General features: G+C 37.9%; 1 protein-coding gene across 1 annotated transcript in view; it reads left to right on the top strand.

The window, feature by feature from the left end:
- The window catches only part of LOC136861732 (glutamate receptor ionotropic, kainate glr-3), a 137,620-nt gene that overhangs the window by 91,156 nt on the left and 20,757 nt on the right, over positions 1–25,707 (top strand). The window contains exons 7-8 of the mRNA XM_068226180.1: positions 5,327–5,535; positions 15,960–16,228. Of these exons, the coding sequence (XP_068082281.1) occupies positions 5,327–5,535; positions 15,960–16,228 (478 nt within the window). The remainder of the gene's footprint in view (positions 1–5,326; positions 5,536–15,959; positions 16,229–25,707) is intronic.

Genomic DNA, 25,707 nt, shown 5'->3' with positions numbered 1-25,707 from the left:
ACTGATGAACACCTTTGAAGGCTGGTATCTCTACATTTTTCACTGAACAGATTTTCTAATACCCTCTTCATAGAAGGTTGCCACCAGCGTATTGAGATAAGTCTGTAAAGCGTCTTGGACCTCTTCCTTGGTGTGGAAGCACAGTCTTTCCAGAGCTTTTTTCAGCTGTCAAAAAAGTGAAAGTCACTTGGCTGCACGCTGGATGATCAAACAGTTCCCATTGAAATTGAGCAAATGAGGCTCATTCTGTGATAAATTTCTGCTGTGCTATTCCCTTCTTCCTGTAGAAATTGAATGGCACTTGCACAACTTGCACTTGGCAGGAGAATCTATGATGCCAGCCATGTTTAAATGCCTACAGCTCAGCTGTAATACAGTGCACAGATCCAATCCCTCCTGCTTGTCTGGTCACTTAACAGCGCGATCAGAGGTTAAAAAAAAAAATTAGATCTTGTATATCTGCTGTATATCAGTGTTCTTTAAACTCTGTGTGTTCCCTTTATGTTGGATTGATTTCATATTCTTCTTCAGCTTAATGTCACAATTGGCTAGTACAAGAGTGTGATCACTGTCCACATCAGATCCTGGATAGCTGTGACTGGATATAATCTGGTTTTGATTTCATTGTCTGACTAATATATCATCAATCTGATATTGTGCATTATCTCGAGGTGCTTTCAACATTCATCTCCTTTGGATAGGTACTTCGAAGAATGTGTGTGTTACAACCGTGTCATATTGCTCCTTACAAAACTTTAAAAGTCTCTGACCACTTTTCAAATTTACAAGCATATTTCAGATTGTTATGTGAAGCAACACAAGCATTAAAACTGACTATTATGACCACATTATCTTTATTTCAGTTTGTTCTTAGACCACCTCTACCTTGTCATCGGAACTATTTGATGTTGGGACAATATATCTGAATGATCACTAGATCAATTGGAGTGCCTTTCACTTTGGTCATCATCAATTTGTCACTTACATGATACTGTATTTTCTTACATAATTAACACACTTTTTTTGGCAAATAGTATAGGTAAAAAATTTGGGTGCTCAAATTATTCAGATAATTCAAACATAGAAAAATGTTATTTACCATTTATGTACATTTAAGATACATCAAATATACTATACACAAAATTCGTTCAACTCATTTGCAGTTATCATCATTTGGCTTAAAATTACAGCATAAGTTGTCTTCTGAACAGTAAAAATCTTTAAAAAACAGGCCCTACATCAGGCAAGTGGAACACACGGATTTGAACTATAGACACTGGAAAAACATTCTTCCCATTATGAGTTGATAATATGACCTGAAGTGAAATAAATATGAATTAACTAAAGTACCAATCACATAAATAATCATGACATAGCAGCAAAAAAAGGAAAAAAGTTGTCTTACGTTTTATAGGCTACCATCTTCAACATTGCTACTGGCAGTGCAGGAAGAATTGCTGCTGTTAACACTACTCATATCTCTCCAAAAGAAGTCATCTTCAGTCTGATCTTACATAATCAAGATTTCTATCATCTTAAAGCTCTTTTCAATCACCTTCGAAAAAATCATGTCCCAAGCATGCAATATCCACTCACAAAGGAGTTTAGCCAGTGGTTTTCGAATCTTCGCTGTTGGCATGGGTGCCCGCAAAGGGGAGCAAAGGGGGCGCTTGCCCCCTCTGGAATTCTAAAAAGGTTGATGTTCGATTGTTTAATATCATACCAGATTATTTCATAAACTGAACTTACTGACAGTCATCTAGCATCTGTTATAACCGGAAATTTCTGTAAACAATTTAATGTTGCTGACTTATTGGTTTTTATATTCAAGAAAATTGTTAATGTGCATCCCCCTCTGGAAAAGATCCTGTGGGCGCCCATGGCTGTTGGAGTAGGTTTGTGCACATGTTCTGCCATCCAGCACTGATGGAGTTTCTGCACATTTGCCATGAATGGTTTATTTATTGAAATGTCCAAGGTTTGAAGTACCAAAATCAGACCACCAGGAATCACTGCCAAATTGGTTTTCATGGTTTCCAGTAATTTCTTCCGTCAGGTGGCCACAAAAAATGCCCAATGCAAGGAGGCTTGGGCATCAAAGGAGAGACCCTGCTCAATTTTCCAATATTGTTTGTATACAATCTTGTATGAGTGACATGTCCATCCACCCTTTTTCTTGGATACAAACATGGATCCCTTGTGGAAATGTTACTTTCAGCATTGTTTTTTGTTTCATATTTGGAAAAACAGATTATTTTTCACTTTTCACTTTCCAGTCACAAAGTGATGAAAATCAATGATTTTTTTATTGAAATCATTAGGCATTCTTTGGCATAATGATGTTCTTTGTTAAAGATAAAGCCCAGTTTTCTTCATAAAATTAATCATGCAGTCTTGGCTAAACTTAAAATCTGAGACATTGAAGCCATGTGGTGCAGCTATTTCTTGTACCTTAAAATACAGAATTTTGTGGGAAACGGCATATCCATCGTTGTGTAATGAAATCACATACTGTATCTTCAGCAGATCCTCTTCTATTTGTGGAAACTTGCCACTTTTTGGGCCATGAAATACTTTGCAAGACTTGCTGGTCACTTGAAGTGTAGTTTTCTGTTTCCCCTGGCAGTGCACGTTGCACTTGGACAACTACTGCCCTATTCCCATGTGTTTCAACAAAACTGATCACCGCGAGTTTATACAATGCCATATTACTTGAATACTTGCTCATTGTGGATAACAAACAATTATAGAATCACAAAAACATGCATACATCTGAAACACTTGTAAAATATCTCTGTACCAGACTGGAATAGAGCGTCACTAGACAGGTCTGCGCTGGTTCACTCACTAAACTAAAGTAGTGCAGCCAGTGGAATTTCCTAACAGGTGATAACAGGAGTTGCATGGTATTTGGAATGCCAGGTTTCGCATTAAGAAGACTGCTACTTGACATCTTTATTTCAAAATGCATCCATAACAGTGCGATAAGTCATCAAGGAAAGGAAATGGATGCATCCAATACATGAACCTTTTTTTCCCCTTCTTTGAACACAAAAATTGGGGTGCATAAATTATGCAGGGGTGTTAGTTATGCAAGAAAATATGGTATGTGTTGATCACGCTGTTGGACCATTTTCTTTGGAAGATTATAGTGATTCCATTCATTCCAGTTGTTCTTTTTTGCCATGGATTTCTCCAGATCCATCTGAATAGAACTCTCAATTCCCTGACACCTCGTCTCACATACTCCTAAAATACCAAGTGCTGTTTCTTGCATAACGATAGTGATTTTTTCCCTTTTTTCCATTCCAAGTCCCTAACTTAAACATATTATGCACTTTCCTGATAGGTTTTGTTGAAAGATGACCTGAGAGGCCTTGCAGTCATCCCCTTTCCTGCCCAATCTTAGGTTCCAAAGTCCATGATCAGTATTTACAGTTTCACTCAAGGTTGTATCCATGGCTACTCTTCATGGGAATTAGTTTGTGCAATGGTTGCCTGTTGCCTTCTGCATTTAAGGTTAACAGCTGCTCCTAACCTGGAGAACAGACACTGCCCACAAGCTGCCCACTATGAGTCAGATGCTTGCAGCTATGAATTCCATTGCCATTTCCTCCAATGGGGGTTCATCACCCCACTAAGAGGACTCCACCTGAAGTCATTGGTCCCCTCAGCTGGCAGGGTTTCCACCGCCCAACACTCGGCATTGAGGCACTGACTGTAAGGCCTACTCAATTACCATAGTTGGATATGGCCAGACACTGATACCAGTCATTAATTGACTAAACATTTCCTTGCTCTTACTGTACTGAACACTACAGTATATGCTAAGGCTGTGAATGAAAATTCAAGTAAAGAATACTTCACATATATCCACATGCTAAATGTGTTTGCTTTTCATTGTTTTCAGTTTTGGTCATTGAGATGTGTACTTCTGTTTCAGTAAATTTATTTCTCTCAGGAACTCAAAATAGCATCATTCATTGTTTTCTAGCTGTATTTATGCACCTTTAACTCAGGCCCTCACAATTATGCGACTTAAGGTCAGCACTACATGTGAATTTATGGAGTGTTCCAGTGGTGGCTGGTGGGGTGGTGAACCAAGCATGCTTTTTAGCTCCACTAGGCATTACCATATATAATAAATATTGTAGTACAATAGAATTATTCAAGTCAGTTGAATAATCCAGTTATAAGTGCCAAAGCAGTCTTCAACAGCCCATATAGCAAGTAAGGAAACCTAATACTAAATCTAAAATAGAGAATGCTAATTGTAATGCTCTCTGTCCATACCTCACCTTCACCAACTTCTATCTCGGTATGAACCCAATATTACTTTCTTCAAATATGTTTACATCCTAGGGAATTCATGAAGTAATAGCTCACCTTTATAGCTGAAAACTACATAAGGAAAAGCATGCAAACAATTACTAAACATCTAATATTTTAAACGTTTTCACAGTACAAAGTAAAATATACAACAGATCAGAAAAATCCTTTCCTAGTTTTGTAATATACAGTTTTTATAGGACATATAAAATATGGTATTTCATACTTCAGAAATTATTCTTTGGTCTTCCACTAAACCACCACTCCACCCTACAATAATCAAATAATTTTAACTAAAGTTATAAACCCTGTTTTTCCCCAGATTAAACAATGAGTTTTGTAAGGTAATTTTCATTCAGCTGTTTTCTCGGTATGAACCCAATATTACTTTCTTCAAATATGTTTACATCCTAGGGAATTCATGAAGTAATAGCTCACCTTTATAGCTGAAAACTACATAAGGAAAAGCATGCAAACAATTACTAGACATCTAATATTTTAAACGTTTTCACAGTACAAAGTAAAATATACAACAGATCAGAAAAATCCTTTCCTAGTTTTGTAATATACAGTTTTTATAGGACATATAAAATATGGTATTTCATACTTCAGAAATTATTCTTTGGTCTTCCACTAAACCACCACTCCACCCTACAATAATCAAATAATTTTAACTAAAGTTATAAACCCTGTTTTTCCCCAGATTAAACAATGAGTTTTGTAAGTTAATTTTCATTCAGCTGTTTTCATGTACAACTAACAGATAAAAATGCCATTAAACCTATTTTTGACTTTTGTATGTCTAATTGGAGATGAAAAACAAAGTATGGGGTAAAAATTTAAAAATTACGTACAGAAGGACAATTTTATATTAAAAAATATACTGTCCATGTGTAACAAAATAGTCCAGATAAAGCAAAACTCTGGATTAATATGATCTGGATAAATAATGTCTTGCTGTAGTGATTTGCTATTACTAACTCTCAACTAATTACAGGGAGTTCTTGGAATCCTAACACAGCTTCTGGCAGCCTTGTTCTGATCTTCAGCCTATGTTTTGCTCTCATCATCTACAATGCCTATGCTGCCTTCATCACATCAGTACTGTCAGTAAGAGTTGCATCTATAAAGGGCTTAGATGACTTACTCAAAAGTGACTTTGATTTTGGCTATACACTTGCAGGACAAGATGAGTTCTTCTTGAGAGTAAGTTGGTCTGTTTGTATCATTGTACTCATAACATGCTTACTTATTTTTGTTTCATTAGTCTGAAAAGTGGATGGAGCATGGATAGAATATGCTGTAACTTTCTTGGTTATACGGTTATCCATAAAAGCTGATAGTACAATATTCTGTTCAAAGTAAGGAGATTGATAGTTTCCCATTGTTTATCTCACCAATACATAAAATTATATTATAACACCACTAACTGTGTAAGAAAAATCTTCTTGGTACCGGTACTCATAAGCACTGACTGTGTTCTGAGAGTCATCACCCAGCACACCCATACCTCCTGAACTATCACACTTGTTATGTGTGACTGAGATGTCAGCAATATCTCCAGTTTTCTCTAACCTGTGTCAAATTACTGAAATATATATAAATAAAATTGTTATTTTATGTCTATATGTGTGTGATATTTTATTGTAAAATGTAACAAAGGCTTTTCAGTCTGTCAAACACACAGCAAATACAATGTAAATTAAAACACTATAAACATATCTGTAAAACACACACTAGCATACAAAGAATGACATGTTTCATTCTACAAGAACATCCTCAGATTCTATCAAATCACTTAGAAACAAGCTTATATATGTACAGTATTGTTTACGTAGCATAAACTTGTCAATGATAGAGAGATTAGTGATAACATGAAACAGTAAAAACAAAAATAAAATATATACAATTATTAATATAATGAAAAACTTACGTACTTATCTAGACTGCCGATGTTAAGTCCGTTGTCACCAAACACTATTTCAGGACTGTGGTCATGGAAAGTTTGTGGGGAGTCATGCTGCGCGTGGAGAGGGGAGGGCAGGAAAGGGAGGGGCCTTGTAGAGTGATGTGGATCTCTCCTATTGGATGATTAAATCGAGTAGACTATAGAGTGGAGAGGGGAAGGAGATGTAGGGCGGATCGGCTGGAGCGCTGTGGATTTCCATCAACATTGGAGAGGGTAAAGACGTTATTGACATATTTCATGTTAATTGTACCTTTATGAAATATGGATGAATGCATATTAATAATTTCTCTAGGTGAAAAAAAATGTAAGGAATGGTATTATTATTATTATTATTATTATTATTATTATTATTATTATTATTATTATTATTATTATTATTATTATTATTATTATTATTATTATTATTATTATTATTATTATGATAAAAGCAATTTACCTTCCATCAACATTGGAGAGGGGAGAGATGTTATTGACCTTTTCCATGTTAAATGTACCTTTATGTAATATGGATGAATGCAAATTAATAATTTTTAGGTGAATAAAATAAGGGACGTTATTATTATTTTATTATTATTATTATTATTATTATTATTATTATTATTATTATTATTATTATTATTATTATTATTATTATTATTATTATTATTATTATTATTATTATTATTATTTATTATTATTATTATTATTTATTATTATTATTATTATTATTATTATTATTATTATTATTATTATTATTATTATTATTATTATTATTATTATTATTATTATTATTATTATTATTATTATTACGATAGAAGTAATTTAATGAGTAGGTATTGTCAGATATTATGTGAGTAGAGCGAATAGGGGGGAATTATTTAAATGTGTATGCTCATTCAGGTTATTGGCATTAGCTTTTTTTGCGACGTAAATTTCTATTGCTTCTTTTATATTCAAAGATTTACTTTTATTTTCGAAGTGTAAAATTTTTAGATCAGTGTTGATATCTGTGAAATGGTGTGAACAGTCGTAGATGTGCTCCCCGAAGGCTGAATGCCGATTATATCTGATCGCGTTTTTGTGTTCTTTGTATCTTGTATGGAAATTACGTTTTGTTTGACCTATGTATGTGGCGTTGCACTTAGGTTCTTGGCACTTGAGTTCGTATACTCCTGACTTTGAGAAAGGGTCCTTTTTGTTTAGGTTGCACCTGTTGAAGTGTCTCTGTAGTGTGTTATTCGTTCGAAAAGCTACTTTAAAACCTTGTTTCTTGAAAATGTTAGCTACTTTGTATGTGTTATTGTTAACATAGTTGAGAACCACGTAGTTTTCTTTGTCGTGTGTGGTATTTTCCCGGCAACATTTCTTATGTTTATTTAATAGTTTATCTACTGTGCCTGGAGGATGGTTGTTTTCTTTCGTGATTTGTTTAATGATTTGCATCTCTTCATTGAAATCTGTTGTGCTCATTGGTATGGAAATACAGTAGCTCTGTGTATCATTGTATTCAGTCCTGCTATTTTGTGTGTGTATGGGTGGTTCGAGTTGTTGTCAATAGTGTGCGACGTCTGAGTGGGCTTTCTGTATACTTTGTAAGATGGTTTGTCATTATTCCTGTTGATTGTGATGTCTAAATAGTTTATTTTCTTGTTATTTTCTGGCTCCATTGTGAAGCTGGTGGATTTGTGTAAAGAATTTAGAGTGTTTAATAACTGGTCTGCATTAGTGATGTCATTATTTTATATGCATATGACGTCATCAACGAATCTGCTCCAATGTAAGATTCCTTTTGAAAGCTGGCCCATTAAGAAGATGTTTTCGAAGTTATTCAGAAAAATGTTTGCTATTATACCTGATAACGGTGAGCCCATGGCTAACCCTTCTTTTTGGAAATAGATTTTGTCGTTAAATGCAAAGCAATTTTGGTGTAGTGTTGTTCTAAGAAGGTTAATAATTTCTTTGGTTTCTTGTAGAGAGGTGTTTTCTTTAAGAAGGTTTTCGATAATTCTAATGGATTCATCTATTGGTACGTTGGTGTACATGTTAGTGATGTCAAAGGATATCATACATGTGCTCTCTGTTATTTTAAGTTTATTTAATTCTTTAATTAGTTCTAGGCTGTTTTTAATTGATCTGTCTCCTTTAATTTAATCATCCAATAGGAGAGATCCACATCGCTCTGCAAGGCCCCCTCCCTTTCCTGCCCTCCCCTCTCCACGCGCAGCGTGACTCGCCACAAACTTTCCATGACCACAGTCCTAAAATAGTGTTTGGTGACAACGGACTTAACATCGGCCACTGGCGTAGCCAAGGGGGGGGCCCAGGGGGGCCGGGCCCCCCACAAAATATTTCCTGGATCTAGGGCGAGGATCAGCCGTTGTTTTACGTAAGGTACGAGCAACTTAAAAACGTACGTCGAAATGTCAATTTAACGTAGCGACAAGAATCTACTAGCAGGGCTCTATAGGGCCATACATAATTCTCCATATTTGTACTGCTTGAATGAAAGGAAGACACTTGTGATGCGCGGGGATATTTCTCTGTAGAGGTCTCACTATTGAGAATGTAACCGTGTGTTGAAAAATGTCAAGACATGAAGAAAGGGGCAATTAGCAAGGGATTACTCAGTAGGGGGCCGGAACGTGACCACCGAGATTACGGGGTCGACGGCCAGAAACAGTTGCAAGCTTACAACATCTTGTCAGCTTTTGCATATCGGTTCCAGGAAACAACAATGTCCTAGGGATCCTCGGGTTGTACCGTGGTTGAGAGTTGTGCTGTGTTTAAGTTGCAGCGTTGGGAAGACTGTGACAGGATTGTGAGCTGCACGTTAGTTCCTCATTTTGTGCCATATAAGTAACTTTTTTGAAGAGGGACCGTTTTGTCACTGAGAAGCCAACACTATGTGCATCCTCGGTAAGTTATGAAAAAGTTTTTTTATTCTTACAGTAGCAAAGACAATCGCGGATGCGTGCCTAAGTTCGATAGGTAGGCCTATATATTTTGTCAAATGCCCGGGGACTGATTGGAACCTCAAATGGCACCATCAAAAGTGCGGGTAACTATTTTGTAATTGGCGGGCGTGATAACTCAGTTCCAATGGTTCTATCTTCTCATCAGGACGGCCCAGGCTTGAATCATAGTCGATGCATGAAACATTTTTTAAATGGGAAGTCACGTTCTATTGATACGGATTCTACTTAAAACACTAGATCCTGTCCCTTACCTTTCCTTATACTTTTGAGCCAGAACCGCATCATTTACAGTGGTGTATTTTGAGTATCCAACCATTATTTGGACTTACCTTGTACCTTAAATGGTGAGTGAATGCAGTGGCGTACCCACAAAATAATTTCAGTGGCCAGTAGTATGGATACAACTCTTCCTTGGAAGGGATTGTGAAATGATTTTTTATTTTTTATTTAGAATTTGCTTTACGACGCACCGTAGGTCCTATGGCGACGATGGGAAAGGAAAGGGCTGAGAGTGGGAAGAAGCAGCCGTGGCCTTAATTAAGGTACAGCCCCAGCATTTGCCTGGTGTGAAAATGCAAAACCACAGTAAACCATCTTTAGGGCTGCCGACAGTGGTGTTTGAACCCACTATCTCCCGGATGTAACCACACAGCTGTGCGCCCCTAACCGCATGGTCAACTCGCCCGGTGGATATGAAAAGAAAGCCGGTCCTACCGAGTACGGTGACGGATCTTCAATAGATTTTGTTGGTTTTGATTTTTACCATGTACAATCATAGCTTCTGTACTCTTAACATAAACCTGCTGCATTACTGAAACTGTTCGTAAAATTGATTATATCGTTCTTCGTTTGTGAGGAAGTAGAATCTTCATTTAATTTGTCTTCTTAAAAAAAAGGAACCACTTTGGTACTACACCCCGTGATATTTAGATTACGGGAGACTCAAGGAAAACTCTACTGCACCCAAAAACATGCCTGTATCCTCCTCATCCCATGCCTTTCTTAACTCTGTCAGTGCATGGAATCGAATGCAGGATGCCTTAAGTCAAATTCGAAAATAAGGATTCCTAAAATTAACCAGCCGGCCCCACGGTGTAGGGGTAGCGTGCCTGCCTCTTACCGGAGGCCCCGGGTTCGATTCCCGGCCAGGTCAGGGACTTTTACCTGAATCTGAGGGCTGGTTCGAGGTACACTCAGCCCACGTGTTTATAATTGAGGAGCTATCTGTCGGTGAGATGGCGGTCCTGGTCTAGAAAGCCAGGAATAACGGCGGAGAGGATTCGTCGCGCTGACCACACGACACCTCGTAATCTGCAGGCCTTCGGATTGAACAGCGGTCGCTTGGTAGGCGATGGACCTTCGGGGCTCTTACGCCATGGAGTTTGGTTTGGAAAAGTGAACAGAGAAGGAAGTGACGCCCCTGCAAGGCTCCTTAGCTTCCAGCTAGTTCTTCTGTCCGGCCTCGAGCATTTAGGACAGTAAGAAAACGTACGCCTTAATAAATGCTCCTCACAAAACCTTTGTAAAAATACTACCTGCATCTACAATAATCACAAACGCCTCCTTTTCATGTGGCTCAGTTGGTTGAGTCGCTGTCCTTCTGAGTCTGAGTTCGCAGGTTCAAATCCCGGCTTGAATTGGTAACCCTTAAAACGATGTTGAAATGGCAACAGCTCAGTGTCGTTGGTTTCTGGGACATTAATAAAAATTATACATACGAATATTAGCGTCACAAAACTCTATACTACTATATTCTGTATCCCAGGCTTACGTGGAAAAGTAATTAACAATTTACTTTACGTCGCACCGACACAGACAGGTCTTATTGCGATGGTGGGATAGGAAAGGCTTAGGAGTGGGAAGAAAGAGGCCGTGGCCTTAATTAAGGTACATCCCCAGCATTTGCTTGGTGTGAAAATGGGAAACCACGGGAAAACATTTTCAGGGGTGCCGACAATGGGGTTTGGATCCACTATCTCCCGGATGCAAGCTCACAGCTGTGTGGCTCTAACCTGTTGGAAACTAATAGGACAAGATAAACCCTACATAACATATGTTGTAACGTGTACTTTTCTTTGCCAACTAACACAATATCTATATCCATACGCTTTACATTATTTATTTATTTATTTATTTATTTATTTATTTATTTATTTATTTATTTATTTATTTATTTATTTATTTATTTATTTATTTATTTATTTATTATTTTTGCCTTCAGTTCAGTGGCGAAGTTAGAGATCCAGGCCCACTCGTACACTTAAACCACATACTAATCAGAATCTTAAATAAAATACTGAGATACTTAAAATAGTTAAAACTACATAAGTTAAGAGAATTGAAAAAATTAAATAAATTACTAAATTAATATTAGAACTAATTAATATTAAAAACTCTTAACAATGGTTAATCCTCAGGAACGCACACATTCATACTTCAACCATTCAGTCATCTTTCCTCAGCAGGTAGTCTCGGCAGGTGACCTTAAATCGTGATTTAAAAAAAGCTAGTTTCTCTGACCTGAACTGGCAGGGAATTCCATAATCTGGTGAGAGTCACCACAAATGATCTATTAATTTTATTTGTGCGGTGTAGTGGAATAGAAAGAATGAATCTAGAACGGTGTGTTTAAGTTGTGAAATGATGATAAAAAGATGACTTTAAAAGAAATATACATTGCCTGACTTTCAGCTACCACTCTGATCACCATCGTTAAAGTGTGTAGCTGCCGACGTTTATCAAACATCAGCCATGAGACAGCCTGATAGTATGGGGTGATATGAACATTGTACCGATATTGTAAATAAATCGCAGGCAGGTGTTCAGTGCTCGTTGAAGTTTAAGTGTTTCTTCTCTCGTCATGTCAACTAAAACAATGTCACAATAGTCAAGTATAGGGAGGATGAGTGTATGTGTTAATTTGGCCTGTAGCTCAAATGGAAATACACCCCCCTGCCGTTTAAGAGGGTGAAGAACTCCAAAAATCCTTTTACGTACTTCTTTCGTGTGATCAGACCAATCAACTATTTCATTAATCATTACGCCGTGATTTTTAACCTTTTACTGTAGGGAATAATGTTACCATTCAGTAGGATAGGCTGGATTGCGATGTTGTTTTAGCAGTTCAGTAATTTTCGTGATCCAATTATAATTGTCTGATATTTTTTGCAGTTTAGTATAAGAGAGCTTCGTTGTGCATATACACTGAGTCGTCGGAGGTCCCTGTTAATATCTTGTTTTGCAGTGTCTATATATTTGAAGATCGTCAGCACAGAGGTGGTGTGTGTTATTTCCTGTCACAGATGGTATGTCATTGATATAAATACAGAAAATGAGGGGTCGTAGAATACTGCCCTGTGGGGCAACACTAAGTTTCATTTTCCATTTAGAGGCCTTGTCGTTTACTGCTACACACTGTTGACGGTTACTCACATAAGAACTAAAAACCTTAAGCGCAGCCAGGTCGAAATTTAGCAGTTCCATTTTCTTTATCATAGTCGGAATTACTATAGTGTCAAAGACGCTACTGAAGTCCAGAAGGATACATATAGTGAGCAGTCCTTTGTCCATAGCGTTTCTAATGTCTTCGATAACCTTCAAAAGTGCTGTCGCGGTACTGTGAACCTTCTCAAATCCAGATTGCAAAGGGTCCAAAAGAGCATTTTCTTTAGGTATTCCAGAACTTCCTCGTATACTAAACGTTCAAAGTCTTTAGAAAGCGCAGGGAGTACGGACATAGGACGATAGTCAGAGGCTGATTGTGGGTCTAAACTCTTAGGTACCGATATAATATTGGCTGTTTTCCAGACAGTAGGGAAAGTTCCGTTTAGTAAACAGTAGTTCAATATGTGCGTCAGTATAGGCGAGATAGCACCCATAATGTTATGTATAAAAGTAATAGGAATATCAACTACACCTATAGTCTTTGATTTAATCGAGTACAAAGCCTTTTAACCTCATTTTCTGTGACACTGTGAAATGTGAATGGTGGATTAGCTGGAGAGGAGGGCGGTGAGTCGGTGCAGTTTATTTGGGTAGGTTGAATATTTATTCGACTAATCATTCAGTTCGTCAAGTGGAGTGTCAGGAGTTGTCTATCTCTGTTGATGTTTTCCTATTCCCAGAGCTCTAAGTTGGTCCCATGCGCGATTAGAATTTAAGTTGTTAGCTAAATTCCGAAAATATATACATGTTTTAAAATTTCTGATTAACTGCTTTGTGCGATTTCTTAAGATGCGGTTAGATTGGAAGTCTGTGTCATCTAGGGTTTGTTTATAATGTCGAAATAACGAGTCACGGTGAGCCATCATTCTCTTGCCTTTATCATCTAGCCATGGACAAGAAGGACGAGAAACCTGTATTCGACGCGTGTGTGTGGTATATCTTTGCCGCATTATTTGTATAAAATGGCACTTCTTTATTGCTTATCACATGACCATTATTATAATAACATTACCGTATTTATTCTAAACCAGAATATTGCATCCTTACTCAAACTGTTTATTCTTGCATTCATTTCACTTGTACGCAGAATATATGAAATGCTGCAGTTATGTTGGGATGGGAGTAACAGAGGTAGCCGAGGGACGGGGGAGATTGTCGTCCAAGGAGTCCAGACACCCCAGGAGTTTTAACGAATGTCCTTTTATTGAGGATTTTATACATAATGTGCATTAATATTAGCTTCCGGAGTCCGACTCATTGGCTGAATGATCAGTGTTGAGGCCATCGGTTCAGACGGTCCCGGGTTCGATTCCCGGCTGGGTCGGAGATTTTTATCGCATCTGATTAATTCTTCTGGATGGGGACTGGGTGTTTGTCCCAATATATTCATATTCAGACAACATACTACACTACCAACCACCAAAGAAACACACAACACTGATTACATCCCTCTATATAATGTTGGCGTCGGGAAGGTCTTCCGGCCGTAAAACAGGGCCAAATCCACTTGTGCGACAGTTCGCATCCGCGACCCCACAGATGTGGGAAAATCGGGGGGGGGGGAGAAGAAGAAGAAGAAGAAAATTATTATTAGCTTCCGGAATCCGCACAAATCCACCACTCTTACTTGGATCCAAGGACACTCATTTCCATTTTCGGTATTCTACACCACCTAAATATGGAAGTTTGGACACTTACCAAAATAAAATTCTGGATGAATGGGCCCCCCCCAAACTGAAATCCTGGCTACGCTACTGACATCGGCAGTCTAGATAAGTACGTAAGTTTTTCATTATATTAATAATTGTATATATTTTATTTTTGTCTTTACTGTTTCATGTTATCACTAATCTCTCTATCATTGACAAGTTTACGCTATGTAAACAATACTGTACATATATAAGCTTGTTTCTAAGTGATTTGATAGAATCTGAGGATGTTCTTGTAGAACGAAACATGTAATTCTTTGTATGCTAGTGTGTGTTTTACAGATATGTTTATAGTGTTTTAATTTACATTGTATTTGCTGTGTGTTTGACAGACTGAAAAGCCTTTGTTACATTTAACTAAGTCAACACTGGAAAACATGGCTTCATTTTTAACAAATGATATTTTATTGTAACATGGCCGGACTGATTGAACTAAAGTTTGGAATGAGTGTACATAAATGGGATTGTAAATAAAGGGTACCGATCTCTGCACATGGTTATGAGGGTGTTTAGGGGTTGTAGTAAGGATGTAAAGGAGAGTGCATATAAGTCTCTGGTAAGACCCCAACTAGAGTATGGTTCCAGTGTATGGGACCCTCACCAGGATTACCTGATTCAAGAACTGGAAAAAATCCAAAGAAAAGCAGCTCGATTTGTTCTGGGTGATTTCCGACAAAAGAGTAGCGTTACAAAAATGTTGCAATGTTTGGGTTGGGAAGAATTGAGAGAAAGAAGAAGAGCTGCTCGACTAAGTGGTATGTTCCGAGCTGTCAGCGGAGAGATGGCGTGGAATGACATTAGTAGACGAATAGGTTTGAATGGCGTCTATAAAAGTAGGAAAGATCACAATATGAAGATAAAGTTGAAATTCAAGAGGACAAACTGGGGCAAATATTCATTTATAGGAAGGGGAGTTAGGGATTGGAATAACTTACCAAGGGAGATGTTCAATAAATTTCCAATTTCTTTGAAATCATTTCGGAAAAGGCTAGGAAAGCAACAGATAGGGAATCTGCCACCTGGGCGACTGCCCTAAATGCAGATCAGTATTGATTGATTTTGATTTTTTACTTGATTCATGTATATATATACATCCTCTTCACCACTCTCCTTTATGGCAGATGTATAATAGATTATTGTAATATCATAACTGACATTGAATACAATTTTAACCTTGAAGTATTATTTGAGGTTGTTCACCTTCTCTCACTGGACCCGCATTTTCTCAAAGAACTGTATTGAGGTCATCATTGACCTCAAAAGGGCTGATAAATGTGCTGAAACTGTAGTCTAATGGCTTTTTTTTTTTCCAAATTAATATATTGCAACATGAAGAACAATCACAGATAAATCAACATTTGAATGATCAGAATGTAATATATGCTCAAAGATTGATTTATCACCTGTTTTCAACCATATTTTTAATGGTTATTTAGTAAAATTTGTTAAGTATCACTTATAATGATGATATTGCTGAAATAATTAACTATACTTGAAAGTAAGAATGGAGAGCAGCCCTCTACTTCAGTTGGATATACTTTTATGATGTTTCAGACGGTGAATGACACTGCTCTCAGAAGTCTCTACTTTCGAGGTCTTGTTCGTAACCATGGTGTGGAAGATGCTAATGCGGGATTAACCCAAGTAACTGATGGTGGTTATGCATTCTTCGTGTCATCTCGTCTGGCACGTCGTGGTCTCAACTCCTTCATTGCTCATGATAAACGCTGCGGTATCCAGGAACTTACAGTGGAATCAACCAGAAGTGTCATAGCTCTGCCTATGAACTCCTTGTCACCGTATAGAAAACTGATCAATATCAGGTAATGAAAGGAGCAACCACTTCAGTAAACTTTCATTGACTTACAGCCTAAAATATGGAAATATTTTATTTATTTTTATACACAATAAAGAGTATAAACAATTGTTTTGTCAGCTTATCCTGCTACATTAATGGGGTAGACCATACAACCAGCAACTCTACGTTGAGTGTTGGGCAGCAGAAAATAACCTGATGCTTTTGGGAAGATGAACTCCCTTAGCAGTTGATACACCCTCAATGGAGAAAACACTAATAAAATCCGTCATGAGGAAGAATCAACAGCTTCAATAGCAGATGAAGAATAAGTATCCCAAGGGCAGTGAAGAAGGAAGAACCCTCTGCAGTGTTTGACTCCGAATCAAGCGGCTGCAAACAATGTCGGTTCTCCAAGCTTACAACCTCTGTTTTAACTCTGAGCAGCAGGCCTAGTTTTAACTTTATACATGATGAAAACCATTTCATGAAAAATTATTCCAGGAGGTACCTCCACTGCCAAGACTGGTGCAACCAGGCCATTGAATTCTGGAGAGTCTAGAACATCATGCAGGGAAAAGTCAAAGCTTCCCAGAACCTCAGCTTGAAAGATATGACGCAAGTGAAAACACTTATGTAGAACGCTAAACATCAACATGCTTCTTCGGACAAGAAAATGATAACTTGTTGGAAGAATAACACATCAGCATATATTTTATTCATTTTTTACAATTTTGCTTTAGGCCACACCACAGCAATAGGTCTTATGTGACTGTGGAATAGGAAAGGGCAGGAAAGGGCTAGCAATGAGAAGGAAGCAATTGTGGTCTTAATTAAGATACAGCCCCAGCATTTACCTGGTGTGAAAATGGGAAACCACAGAAAACCATCTTTAGGGCTGCCAACCCACTAATTCCCGAATTCAAATTCGTAGCTGCGTGACCCTAACTGCACAGCTAACTCGCTCAGTCATCTGCATAATGGTACTACAAGAGACAAGATTACTAGATGAAAGTCCAATAGAATCAGATGGGTTCAGAACCTACAACGGAAAACTCAGTATAAACAATAACTCCAACATAATGGTATTTGGGATGGCCTCTATAGGGGGGAAAAAAAAAAAAACACATTACTGAATCCCTAATCAATAAATCAATCAATGATCTGCCTTTAGGGCTGTCACCAGGTGGCAGATACTATATCAGTTGTTTACCTGGTCTTTCCTTACAAGTTTTCAAAGAACTTGAAAATTCATCAAACATTTCCATTGATAAATTATTCCAATCCCCTACTCCATATCTTATAAATGAATATTTACCCCAGTTAGTCCACTTGAATTCCAACTTTATCCTACTTCTAAAACAATGAAGCCTCGGGAGCACAGTAGGTTTGTCAATGTCAAAACCAAGTACAGGGCAAGTTGGCTGTGCAGTCAGCAGCTTGCGGCTGTGAGCTTGCATCCAGGAGACAGTGGGTTCAAATCCCACTGTCGGCAGCCGTGAAGATGGTTTTCTGTGGTTTCCCATTTTCACACCAGGTAAATGCTGGGGCTGTACCTTAATTAAGGACATGGCTGCTTCCTTCCAACTCCTAGGCCTTTCCTATCCCATCGTCGCCATAAAACCTATCTGTGTCGGCGCAACGTAAAGCCATTAGCAAAAAAAAACCAAACCCCGTGGCACAACAGCCCTGAAAGGCCTTAGCCTACTAAGCCACCTCTGCTCAGCCCAAAGGCCTGCAGATTGCGCAGTGTTGTGTGGTCAGCACGACGAATCCTCATGGCCGTTATTCTTGGCTCTCTAGACCGGGGCCGCCATTTCACAATCAGACAGCTCCTCAACTGTAATCACATAGGCTGGGTGGACCTCGAGCCAGCCCTCAGATCCAGGTAAAAGTCCCTAATCTGGCCGGGAATTGAATCTGAGGCCTTCAGGTAAGAGGCAGGCATGATACCCCTACACCATGGGTACAACTTTCCTACTTCTAAGCTCAAGATTATTCAACTATTAATGTTATTTCATGCAATATCTGCACTGGTAGCTTGAAACATACCACTTACTGTTAATAAACTTAACCATAATAGGTTAATATTGTGTTTGGTCCGTATTGACTAGTCTGAATGTATAATGTAACTATTTAAAATAGTTTATTTGAATCTGCCTTGATCAATACACTCATTAAATGAAAGAAAAACTATTTATTAAACCAAACATGTTTCAGGAAATCTCAACCATTCCCTTCCTCAGTGGTCAGATCAAAGAACAAAACATTATCACACAATCTATATTTACAGACATTTCCAATGACATGAAATTATTACATTTGGCCAAAGAGGGAAAATTAATTAATGTTTTGGAAAATTTAGAAATTTACCTTACACAAAAAAATAATTCTGAATCAAATTTAAATGAGAGAAGTGCAGAAGATAACCCACTGTACAGACTAGCATATGATCATTTAAGGAGCAAAAAGAAGAAAAACTTGAAGATCCTAAATTTATATAGTATTCTCATTCAGTTCAACCAAAATTTTATGTATTGATCATTTTTATAATATTTCTTTTTACTCTTTGATATGGTGTATTAGGACAATACTTCTTTAAATTGTAAAACAAAAGACTGTGTGATAATGTTTTGTTCTTTGATCTGACCACTGAGGAAGGGAATGGTTGAGATTTCCCGAAACATGTTTGGTTTAATAAATAGTTTTTCTTTCATTTAATGAGTGTATTGATCAAGGCAGATTCAAATAAACTATTTTAAATAGTTACATTATACATACCACGTAGTCGAGCATCTAGTCTCCTTACTCCCAAGTCATTCCAGCCCAAAGGTTGCAATATTTTCATAACACTACTCTTTTGTCGGAGATCACCCAAAATAAATCGTGCTGCCTTCCTTTGGATCTTTTCCAGTTCTCATAACAAGTAGTTCTGGTGTGGGTTCCATACACAGAAACCATTCTCTAATTGGGGTCTTACCAGACATTTACATGCCCTCTTATGTACACCTTTACTACAAACCCTAAATACCATCATAACCATGTGAAGAGATGTGTAACTTGTTAACAACCTCATTAATATGAAAACCCTAGTGAAGATCATTCTTTATATTAACACTTAGGTACCATACTTACAGCGTTCTCCATAAGGTAGTATCAACCTATAGACACAGTAATTAAAACTGAGAGGACATTTCCTCTTGACAAAACTTTGTTGTTGTTGTTGTTTTTTTAGTTGCTTTACGTCGCACCGCCACAGATAGGTCTTATGGCGATGATGGGATTGAAAAGGCCTAGGAGTTATTAGAAGGAAGCAGCCGTGACCTTAACTTTAAGGTACAGCCCCATCATTTGCCTGGTGTGAAAAGGGGAAACCACAGAAAACCATCTTCAGGGCTGCCAACAGTGGGATTCGAACCCACTATCTCCCGGATGCAAGCTCACCTTGATAAAACTTAAAACCTGACTTTTCATCCCGTTTACCATCATACCATTGTCTGCTGTCCACCTCACAACATTATTTAGGTCCCCGTGTAGTCGCACACAGTCCTGCAATTCATTTACTATGATACTCTATACAGTACATCATCATTCACAAATAACCTTATCTATGATTCCAGTTCTTCAATCATTATATATATATATATATATAAGAAAACATAAAGGTCCAATAATACTGCCCTGTGGAACTCCCATTTTAATCATTACAGGATCAGATAACACTTCACCTATTCTAATTCTCTATTTTCTAGAAATTTAGCCACATATTCAGTCAATCTTTTTCTGCCAGTAATCTCCCATGATCTAGCCTACCAAACGCCTTGGATAGTTCAACAGTGATACAGTCAATTTGACCTCCTAAATCTAAAATGTCTGCTATACCTTGCTGGAATCCTACAACTTGAGCCTCACTGGAATAACCTTTCCTAACAGGAATGGCCTTCTATCAAACCATCTATGTAACAATGAGGATTTTGCTTTTCACATTTAGATCTGGAAGCAAAGCATACATAATTATCAATGCACATGTCCCAATAAATGAAAGTGACAGGAGAAACCCTAAAATGGTGGATAACTTTTGTGAAACTCTCAAAGTCATCATCTCCAAAATCCCTCACCATCAGGTAAAATGCTTGGTCAGGGACTTCATTGCTGAAGTAGGTAAGGGAAAGCGGTACAGAATGATTATGGGGCGACTAACCAGTACATAAAACAAAGAACAAAAATGGTGAAAGATCAATCACCTTCTGTGAACATTTCAACCTCAGCTCATGTTCACATATTTAAAAGTGCTCCTGAGGAAGAAGATGACATGGATCCCTCACAATTCAATGCTTGAGAGGGGGGTTCAGATTGACCATGTCACAATAACAATCCAAAACTGAAAAGAAATCCTGAATATCAAAGTAAGAAAATGTCTGAACATCTACTTAGATCACTATCACCCCAAGATTAAAGTAAGATTCCATCCAAATAGATCCAAACCAAGAACCACCAACAAGTCCAGAATTGATTCAGAGACTTTGAAACAGAACAAAATTATCTAAATTGAAAAACATGTCCTCAGACACTCCTGGCATTAAAAGCCATATGCTACTTCATTTATCTAAATTAAAGTTGTACAGCTGGAATGAGATCGATCTCTTTTTTTTTTTTTGCAAGTTGCTTTACGTTGCACCGACACAGACAGGTCCTATGGTGACGATGGGACAGGAAGGAGCTAGGAGTGGGAAGGAAGTGGCCATGGCCTTAATTAAGGTACGGCCGCAGCATTTGCCTGGTGTGAAAATGGGAAACCATGTAAAACCATTTTCAGGGCTGCCGACAGTGGGGTTCGAACCCACTATCTCCTGAATATCGGACACTGGCCGCAATTAAGCGACTGCAGCTATCGAGCTTGAGAATAAATCATTGACAAAAGCTGTAAAAGGTTTGGAAACCCCTCTCTCTGTCAAGAAAATGAAACCACAGGTGGTGGAATGAAAACTGTGATGCGGCACTTGAAAGAAGAGTAAGCTCGGGAAAGATGGCACTCTAACAAAACAAAGAGAAGGGGGAAGAAGTAAGTTCTTGCATAAAACTATCTTTACATTGGTCTCGTTTCAGCTGACTTTGCTGAGAAAGCTGGATGGATTCAGGATATCTTATTAACAAGTTGCAAATAATGGATATGCAGTAGTGAGGATGGTTGCTGGTAAAAACAGGCGGAAACAATTGCAGGACAGCACTCAGAATGAGGAGATAAAGGCTAAGTTAGGAATAAACTACAGTAGATGCAGGAGGCTATACGCATGGACTAGCTTCAGTGGTGGGGTCATATGAGGCAAATGGAGGAGGATAGGTGACCTAGGAGAATAATGAACTCAGCTGTGGAGGGTAAGAGAAGTAGAGGGAGACCAAGGTGGCAGTGGTTAGGCTCAGTTTTTTATGATTTAAAGCTGAAACTAAACAAAGCCAAAGAGATAGCTGCAAACAGAGGATTGTAGAGGCATTTAAATTCATTTGCAGGGGCTTACAGACTGAACACTAAAAGGGATAACAGTCTATAATGAAGATTGTGTGTGTGTGTGTGTGTGTGTGTGTGTGTGTGTGCGTGCGTGCGTGCGTGCGTGCGTGCGTGCGTGTGTGTGTGTGTGTGTGTGTGTGTGTGTGTGTGTGTGTGTGTTTCTTAGTTTTCGAACAGCCAGACACAGAGGATACTATCAAAAAATTCCAGTTTATTGTTACAACAAATTTCAATAAATGTTTTAAAATTTGCACACTTTCAACGAGAGCAATTAATGGCAAATCAGTTCCTTGGTGGACTATGGAGCTGACAGTAATGAGGAAGAAAGTTAATGCTCAAAGAAGAAAATTCCAGAGAACATCAGGAAATGATGAATTGTGCTGACCGAGGAAATTACAATATCATGAAACAAAACAGCAATATCAGAATGCCATTAGACAGGAGAAAATTAAATCTTGGAAAGAGTTCTGTAGTATTACCACATCTTCTAATCCATGGAAAGCTGTGTTCAAATTAGCAGTCAGAAAAATCAGACCCACTTACACTCCGTCCACACTTAAGAAAATAGATGGGACCTATACAACAGGTCTAGCTGACCCAATGAATTATACTATGAATCACTTTACAACTGCAGATAGTGATAAAACCAACACTGAATACCACAGAAGCATAAGAATCAAAATAATGGAACCACCTAACTCAGATGATGACAGGTCATTTAGAAAAGAAGAAATAAGGGTAATAATTGAGAGTATGGATTGCAAAAAGGCTCCAGGAGAGGAGGGGGTGACAAGCAATATATTACTACATATTTTCACCATAGTAATCTTGTATATAACTGTACTGAACAACAAATGCCTAAAAATTGGAAAAAAAACATAAAATCATCCCAATAATTAAGCCAGGTAAAGAAAACTCAGATGATGTAAGCAAATATTGACTACTCAGCTTATTAAACATAATGGCAAAGGTGTTAGAGAAACTGTTTATAAATAGACTAATTCATCACTTATACTCGAATAATATGCTACACAGAAATCATTTTGGGTTCAGGCCTCTATCCAACACAGTGGAAGTAGTTATGGCCATCAAGTACTACACAGAGGAGTCACTGATAAATAAGGACAGTGTAGCTTTGATCAACATGGACGTAGAAGGCGCCTTTGATAGTGCCTGGTGGCCTGGGATTCTTAATGCCTTAAAGGAATTTCGTTGTCGTAAGAACCTCTACTGCTTTATCAGAGTGTTACTTAAGTGAGAGAAGATGTACATTAACTATTAACAGTTTAGAGATAGAAAGGATTGTAAGCAGAGGATGCCCGCAAGAATCTTGCTGCTGACCTGGTCTATGGAATGTTCAGCACAACTCATTCTTAAAACTAAACTACAAGAAGGACACTACAGTGATTGCTTTTGCAGATGATGTCTTGGTCCTGATTAGAGGCAAAAACACACTGCAAATTGAAAACAAGGCCAATATTGAAATGTTGAAAGTCTCCAATTGGGCAAAAGTAAATAAACTATCTTTCAACATAAATAAAACTCAAGAAATGTTAGTGTCTAGAAAAAAAAAAAAAGCCAAAAAAAGGCCACAGATTTTAAGCATACATCTCAACAATGACAAAATACAACAGACTAATTTAATGAAATATTTGGGGACATTAATCGACAGCAGGTTCAGATTCAATACTCATACAACATATAGCTGAAAAGTCTACAAAAATTATACACAACTTGTCAAAGTCATCTAAAATTAATTGGGGATTGCGTTCTGATGTAATGAGTATCATTTACAAAGAAGCAATACTTCCATTACTCTAATATGGAGTTCCTGTTTAGGTAGATGCCTTAAATACAAGCTATAATGTCAACAAACTAAAACGACTACAGAGGGTAGTAAATATTAAAGTTATGAAAGCCTTCAGAATAACGTCACATGAAGCATTATGCATACTAGCTGGAATGACTCCAATTAATATTACACTTTTGGAAATTGCAAATGATTACAATATAATTAAAGGAAGAATTAAACACATGAGAGATATCACTGAAATAGACTCTACAAAGAAGTATAAAAATTGGTACTGGGCAAGTTGGCCGTGCGGTTAGGGGTGCGCGGCTGTGAGCTTCCATTCGGGAGATTGTGGGTTCGAATCCCACTGTCAGCAGCCCTGAAGATGGTTTTCCATGGCTTCCCACTTTCACACCAGGCAAATGCTGGGGCTGTACCTTACTTAAGGCCACGGCCGCTTCCTTCTAATTCCTAGGCCTTTCCTATCCCATCATCGCCATAAGACCTATCAGTGTTGGTGCGACGTAAAGCCACTAGCAAAAAAAATGGCCTCACCCATCTGAAAACATAATAATACAAGACAAAAAGGAAGAAGTACGTATACAGTCCAGATGTACACAGACGGCAGTGTGAGTGTGTGTAAAGAAAATCATTATCATATCATCTTCATCCGCCTCCTTTCCCCTTATCTAGCCCCTGCTGGGCTGGGGCATTTACAGCACTTCCCCACCTTCCTTTCTTTCACCATGAGATATGAGACAGTACATTTGTTTTAAATATCTCCATATCTTATGTCAAAGTTATTGTTGTTACTTTAGATAATTTACATAGCCAACTGTTCTCCGATCATTTCGACCCAGTACAGGTTTCTTCTTCTTGCACTTCTCTTTGTTGAAGTGATCCACCTTGTTCTAGTCTCCATCTTGCTCTCTTTCCCTCTAACTTAATTTCCATCATCTGTTTTGGTATTGGTATTCATGTCCAAACGATCTTAGTTTACTCCTATCAATTCTCTCATTTAGGTTTCCATTCCAACCTCCTTTCTCACATCTTTATTTCTCAACCTTTCTTTGTCCTTCCTATCATACTTTTTACATATTTCATTTTGCTGGCCTGAATTCTACTCTTCTCCCTACTTGCATTGTCCATGTTTAGCGCATAAGTCAATATGGGTGCATAATACATTTTGTGCATTATCTCTTTGCACTTCCTTGGTACTTCCTTATTCCAGGCAAGGTTTCTCACACTCTGGTAGAATGCATTACCCTGTTGTACCCTCTAGCTAATCAACATGTCCAGCCTGGTATTCTCCATTAATTCACTCCCTAGGTATTTGAAGGCTTTGACCACCAATCTTCATATTGCCTTTCCCTTGTCTTTCTCTTCCTGATGTCACCATGGTCTTGCTTTTCTCTGCACTAATATTTATACCATACTTTTCAATTTTCTCATTCAGTACATCAAGTTGCTGTTCATTCCCCAGTACACAATATTGTTTGCAAATAGTAAAAACTTCATTTCCCTATTCCCATATGCTACTTTTGTCTCCTTTACAATTTAATCCATAAAACCATTAGAAACAAAAGAGGTGACAGCACACTCCCGTCTTAGTCCAGTCTCATATCTAAACCATTCTGTCTTTCCAACCAGAGTCTGTATACTGCAGACACATTTGTTGTATACTGCTTGCACATTTCTACAGTTTGTATACCCAGTCTCTTTCTGCCCATGGTTACTCAAACCTTCTCCCTGGGAACACTATTGTATGCCTTTGTTATATCTGTGAATGTCATGACCAAATCCTTTCAATATTCCCAATTCTTTTCCATTAGTTCCCTTGTGTGGAAGATTGGGTCCACTGTAGGTCTTTGACTTCTAAAGCCATATTGTTCCTCTGTCTACCTTTATTTTTTCTCCCCTCTAATATCCTTTCCAGTATTTTTGCTACTTGTGATAAGCAGTAACAGCGATTAGCAATTAAAAGTGGGGGTGAGGGCAAAATGTGTACAGACAGGAAAATGTACCCAGGTTTATGGGGTATAGTGGGCAGAGGGAGGGGGGTATATAAATCAAAACTGAAGAAAAATGGTAAGTTTTTGATGCTCTCTGAGCAAATTTCCACAAAGAGGTAAAGGTTGACAGTTTACCAACTTAAGTGCAGTAATAATAGAGTTTTTGAGATTTTGATTCAGTATTCCCACCTCAGTAC

This window comes from Anabrus simplex, chromosome 1 (genome assembly GCF_040414725.1).
Source record: "Anabrus simplex isolate iqAnaSimp1 chromosome 1, ASM4041472v1, whole genome shotgun sequence".
In the NCBI taxonomy this organism is placed as follows: domain Eukaryota; kingdom Metazoa; phylum Arthropoda; class Insecta; order Orthoptera; family Tettigoniidae; genus Anabrus; species Anabrus simplex.
Note: the sequence above shows the minus strand (reverse complement) of the source record. Positions and strands in the feature narration are given on the sequence as shown.